At 36.0% G+C, this 6,298-nt stretch overlaps 1 protein-coding gene across 1 annotated transcript; it reads left to right on the top strand.

Annotated features, from left to right (window-relative positions):
- Positions 1–3,366: 3,366 nt before the first annotated feature.
- LOC114398489 (probable receptor-like protein kinase At5g59700) lies at positions 3,367–6,032 on the top strand. The gene is made up of 2 exons (XM_028360694.1): positions 3,367–5,110; positions 5,273–6,032. The coding sequence occupies exons 1-2, from the start codon at positions 4,461–4,463 to the stop codon at positions 6,030–6,032; spliced, it is 1,410 nt and encodes a 469-aa protein (XP_028216495.1). The 5' UTR covers positions 3,367–4,460.
- Positions 6,033–6,298: the final 266 nt, after the last annotated feature.

The following is a 6,298-nucleotide window of genomic DNA, read 5'->3' as shown; positions in this document are numbered from 1 at the left end:
AGATACTAAGGCGGTGTAGTACGTAAACCCGCCTTTGTATCTACTAAATTCTAAGATGATTATTCAATAACCGTCCTAGAAAATGTTACTTTCTACGATGGTTCAAAAATCGTCACTATAAGTGTATTATCATATTACGATGTCAGATTTAAAGACGGTTCAAAACCGTCGTGAAAGATCTGAAATAACCGACTTAAAAGACCATTATTGTAGTAGTGAGGGAAAGAAATCTCAGCATGAAACAATACTAGTTTGTTCAAGGGTTAGGCTGGTGGTCATGATGAAAATTATTTAATGACACAAAATCTAAATGATAATCTACCCCTTGACGATGGTGGTAGGAACACAACAGTGAATCCAGATTACGTGGCACCCAACACTAGTTTGATTAGGAACTAGCTTGTTCACGATGAAGATTATTTAATTACACAAAATCTTAAAATAATCTACCAGGTGACATGGATGCTAAGAAGAATATAACCGTGAATCCTGATTACGTGGCACCCAAAGAATTTTACAGTATAGCTCGTGACAGGATCCCAATTGCCATTCTGAACAAAATCAGAAACCTAAGTTAGGAGTTCTCCGTTGATTCTGGCTGCACCCACATGCTAAGGCTTCACTTTTGCGAGCTTGATCCGCATGTTTATGAAATTGGTGATAGGGTGTTCTTCATTTACATAGCAAGCCAGTTGGCCAAGAGTGGTGCTGATGTTATGAGCTAGAGCCAGAAATAGAAAGGTCTGGCTGTGTACAAAATAAGAGTATGCCATTTTGATTCCCAATAATGATATTGAGAAAGTGGTTGGGATACCGAATACTTTAGCCCTTTCTTGAATGGTCTCGAGATATTCAAAATTAGCGGTTTGCCCGTCCAAGAGGGAAATGACAGCATACTTCCTATCATCATGGTATCTGGTGTTTCCTGTCATCATACATTGCTCTGGTTTCTCCGAAATAATGCAAGAAAAGCCATTGTGAGAAAATGGAATTAATCCAACACTCTACAAATGTCAGAAAAACAATTAGATTATAGAAGACTTACTATATTACTACTAATGCTCGATATGGTCACAATTTATATATGTATCTTTTTTTCTCATCATTGATGCTTATGAAATGCACCAAAGGGAAAGCGTACCTTGAGTAGTAGTAACAATGGACAGTAAATACTCTAGATAACAGGCCAGAGTATCATCTTATGTTGGATCGAGTGGCCTCAGAATAATTAAGAAGGGGGGGTTGAATTAATTATTCCTAAATTGTTAAGGCTTTTACTAAATTGTTAAGAGAATGAGGAGTAGAAGAGAAACTTAACAGAAAGTAAAAGCGGAAATTAAATGCACAGCGGAAAGTAAAAGAGTAGTGAAGAAGAAGACAAACACAAAAGAGTTTTTATACTGGTTCGGCAACAACCCGTGCCTACATCCAGTCCCCAAGCGACCAGCGGTCCTTGAGATTTCTTTCAACCTTGTAAAAATCCTTTTACAAGCAAAGATCCACAAGGGATGTACCCTCCCTTGTTCTCTTTGAAACCCTAGTGAATGTACCCTCCACTAGAACTGATCCACAAGAGATGTACCCTTTCTTGTTCTCAGTCAAACCCAAGTAGATGTTACCCTCTACTTGTACCACAAAGGATGTACCCTCCAATGTGTTAAGACAAAGATCTCAGGCGGTTAAACCTTTGATACTTTGTGAATGGGGATACAAAAGAATTCTCAGGCGATTAGTCCTTTGAACACTTTTGTATAAGGGAAAGGGAAGAATCAAAAGAATTCTCAGACTGTGTCGTTTTGAATTCTTTGACAAGGGAGAAGGGAGACACAAAAGAATTCAGGCTGTTAGTCCTTTGTTCTTTTGGAAAAGGGAGAAGAGAGACACAAAAAGAATTCAGGCGGTTAGTCCTTGGCGAATTCTTTTTGGCAAAGGGAGAAGAGAATGAAGAAGATGAATAGCACAAGTTTTCAAGGTTTAGAAAACCAGAAAACTTAAGAGAGCTTTTGGTACAAAGAAGAAGAAGAAGTTCAAAGAGATTCAAGGCTTGTAAAGGATTGTTTGAATGAATTGGAAAAGTGTTCAAGATATCTTAGAAAGATTTATTTAAAATGCAAAACAAAGTCTTGCTTTTATAGACTCTTCATGTCTGGCCAAGAGGACCATTTAGAAGAGTTATAACTTTTAGAAAAACTTAAAACCAATTTGAAAAAGTCAAAAACCTTTTGAAGAGTTAGATCTTTTGATTTATTCAGAAACAAACACTGGTAATCGATTACCAAATTAGTGTAATCGATTACACAAAGCTTTTGTGTGAAAGGATGTGACTCTTCACATTTGAATTTGAATTTCAACATTCAAAGACACTGGTAATCGAATACCAAAACATTGTAATTGATTACAACTTTTTGAAATTAATTGGAACGTTGCAAATTCAATTTAAAAACTTTTTCAAATCCATTTTGCTACTGGTAATCGATTACAACAATCTGGTAATCGATTACCAGAGAGTAAAAACTCTTTGGTAAACATGTTTTGAGAAAAACCATGTGCTATTCAATTTTTGAGAAAAATCTTTTCATACTTATCTTGATTAAGCCTTCTCTTGATTCTTGAATCTTAAGTCTTGAATCTTGATCTTGATTCTTGAGATCTTGAACCTTGAATCTTGATTCTTGACTCTAAACTTTCTTCTTGAGTCTTGAATTCTTCTTGATTCTTATCTTGAACTCTTGAATTGTTCTTGATTCACTTGAGTTGTTCTTTGATTGATCATTGATTCACTTGAGTTGTTCTTTAATTGATCTTTGAGCTTTTTGTCATCACCTTTGTCATCATCTTTTGTTATCATCAAAACACCTTTGAATCACCTTTGATTCACCATAAAGCTTTACTTCTACATCTTACTGGATATATGGTTATCAGACAAATTTGATGTGTACACTTATGTTGGAGGTTTTGTGCAGGAAGGAACTAGGAACTAGGAAGCATGTTTTGTGATCTCAGTTGGAGATTGTGAGTACCTTTTTGAAGTACCTTGAAATTTTAGACCAATTACCCTTTTCCAGAATTATAATATACAAAAAGTACACTTTTGTTCTTTTTTTTCTTTTTTTATGTAGTAATATTCACTAGTTGGTAAATACAAAATATTCAGTTATTATGTTTGAATCTAATTAGTAGGTTCGTCGTTAGATTCTTATCAAACAAAATATTCTCATACAAAATAATCTAGTTGGTAAATACAAAATATTTATTTATTTATTTATTTATTTGCAAAAAGAGGAGGACCTACGGTCGACGAAAACTAAACAAACAACCAGCAGAACATTCTCATATTTTTTTTATGCATGGGAAATATAGAACATCCTCATCTATAACTATTACAATCGGGATATCTCATTTTAGTATACACTTTTTGATGAATCTTTTTATCTTTGATTTTAATTAAGTATCTCCCATCAATTGCTCACTCCCATGTCATCCAGAATAACAAGGTACCATAATTATCATTGTAAATAGCATTTTGCATGAATAGAATGCTACAAAAAGCTTGTAATATTATATTAATCTTTCGTACTTTCTCTTTCTGCCTTTAAATTGCATCCATTTTCTTTCTTTTTTTATTTTCTTGGCTAAATTTCCCATACTTTCTCGTTTTCTCTGTCTGTCTTTAAATGATCTTGTTTCTTCAAATGAACTCTTGTTCCTTAATTAAATTCCTCTTATTCAGGAGGTTGTAAACATGAGGTTGCTTATTCTCTATGGCCAAAATAACAATTTGCATGAGTAGAATGCTGCAAAATCGCAAGTAAAATTATATTAATATTTGTTTGTAATATTTTATTATATACTTGCACGAGTAGGATGTTGCAAAAAACACAACTGAAATGGGGAAGGGTGACAACTGCAAATCATAAAGTACTCTTTGCTATCTTTTGTTGCATAATCTAATAAAAAAAAATTCTCAAACATATATGCTCCTTGTATAGTGTGTGACAATTTGGAAAAAAATATTATAAATGCATTGCAAGAGGAGATTACCTAATATCAGACAAAGACATGAGCAAGGAAGAAAACCTTAAGTTAGACAATCTAAGGAGTTTAATAAAAGAGATGTTGGCAAAAAAAAAAACAACAATGACACAACAAAAATCTCAAGTACTTTTTGTCAAGTGTGAGAATATTAGTAGAATACTTCAAAATGAGATCCCATAAAACTACTGATAAACAACAATAATAACCTCTAAGTTCCTTCATATGCATATGTATTAAATTTTTATGATATTTCATCCTTATGCAGTGAATTCACCTTCCAATCTAATGAACTCACCTTCCTCGATGGTTTCAACGCCTCTCTAAACCTCAGCTTCATTCCATCGCAACCAAACTCCTATGCTTTTGTCAACAAAATTGAGATATTTTATGTGCCAAACAATCTGCATTACACGTCAGCAAATGAAATGGAATTGACTTTGGTCAACCCGAGCTATGCCCTTGAGACGGAGCATAGAATCAATGTAGGAGGGAAAGAAATCTCAACACGAAACAATACTGGTTTGTTCAGGGTCTACACTGGTCACGATGAAAATTATTTAATGACACAAAATCTAAAGGATAATCTACCACTTGACAATAGTGGTAGGAACATAACAGTGAATCCATATTACATGGCACCCAAGGAACTGTACAGAACAACACGTGACATGAGCATAAACACCACTCTGAACAAAAGTCCCAAGTTAACTTTGGAGTTCCCCATTTTTGGCTGCTGCCACATGGTCAGGCTCCACTTTTGTGAACTTGGCCCAAATATTCATGATATCAATGAAAGGATTGATGTTCTCCATTTACATAGGAAATGTGAAGGACGTTATGAGATGGAGTCAAAAACCAAAATTAAAGGTCTCCCTTTGTACAAAGATTACATCATTTTAATTCATGGGAATGATGCTCAGAAAAAGTTTAATCTCTCACTCCAAATTTTCCCTTATGAAAGTGATAATCATAGGAAACACAATGACTTATTCTTGAACGACCTCGAGATCTTCAAAATCAGTAAGCCACAACACATCGTAACTGAGGGAAAGAGCAACAACATTGACAAAACTTAGCTATCTGATTTCATCGTGTTGGGGGTAGCCGACGTATTTTCCATCTCCTATGTTGCTTTCTTGATCTTCATGTGGACGATTTCCAAATCTATCTTGTTCTCAACGACCAATTCAATCAACAAACACAATTATTTGCAGTCGCCTAATCTCTACCATTGATTCTCCCTCGTCAAGATCAAGGCCGCCACCAACAACTTTGTCGATGCCTTCATTGTTGGAATCGGGGGATTCGGCCATGTGTACAAGGGCTACATCAACAGCGGTTCCACCACAGTCGCCATCAAGCACCTCAAACCGGGTTCCAAGCAGGGTGTGCATGAGTTCATGAGCGAGATCGAGATGCTCTTGCAGCTCCACCACCTTCATCTCACCACTCTTCTTGGCTACTGCAATGATAACACAGAAATGATCATCGTCTACGACTTCATGGCACGTGGCAACCTCCGTGACCATCTCTACAACAGTGATAACCCCCCTCTCTCATGGAAGCAACGTTTGCAAATTTGTATTGGCATCGCTCGCGGGTTGCATTATCTTTACGCAGGCATGAAGCACATGATCATCCACCACGACGAGAAAACTACAAATATCTTGTTGGATGACAAGTGGGTGACCAAGGTTTCGGACTTTGGGTTTTCAAGCATTAGGCCTACGAGTATGTCAAAGGCCCATATAGTCATAGTTGTTAAGGGCAGTTTTGGGTATTTAGACCCAAAGTATTGTAACCGACAGCGTTTGACAGAGAAGTCTGACATGTACTCTTTTGGGGTTAACAAAAACTCACTAGGAATCAAATTCACCTTTTTCAAAAATATATTTTGTTCTTACCAGGTTCAATGTCTCTCGACCTGCTCTGATTTGTCTCTTTTTTTCTCTTTGTGCATATCGGCTCCTTTGCTGATGGTGGGGGTGAATACCTAATAAATGACTCTGACGCTCAAATCAGTATAAGTCAAGAGCGTAGTAAGGATAGAATATTACTTACCTTCTTCTAGTGTCTCCTCCCATGAGACAATAGCTTGGACATGATAACCTTCCACGACACCTACTAAGAGCAGTACCAGGTAATGGAGGCCGATTACTACCACGTCCGAGCTCTCGTGGGCCCGATATGGTACATATTTACTTATGTATTTTTAAATAAATTATCTATTAGATTAGTAATTATATTAAAATGCAAATAATAT

The sequence above is a fragment of the Glycine soja genome, chromosome 19 (assembly GCF_004193775.1).
Source record: "Glycine soja cultivar W05 chromosome 19, ASM419377v2, whole genome shotgun sequence".
In the NCBI taxonomy this organism is placed as follows: Eukaryota; Viridiplantae; Streptophyta; class Magnoliopsida; order Fabales; family Fabaceae; genus Glycine; species Glycine soja.
This window is presented reverse-complemented; position numbering and strand designations above follow the sequence as displayed.

Coding starts and splice junctions, on each gene's coding strand:
- LOC114398489 (XM_028360694.1), top strand. CDS start 4,461: ATGGAATTGACTTTGGTCAACCCGAGCTATGCCCTTGAGACGGAGCAT. Junction 5,111..5,272: donor AACAACATTGACAAAACTTA/GCTATCTGATTT, acceptor CTACCATTGATT/CTCCCTCGTCAAGATCAAGG.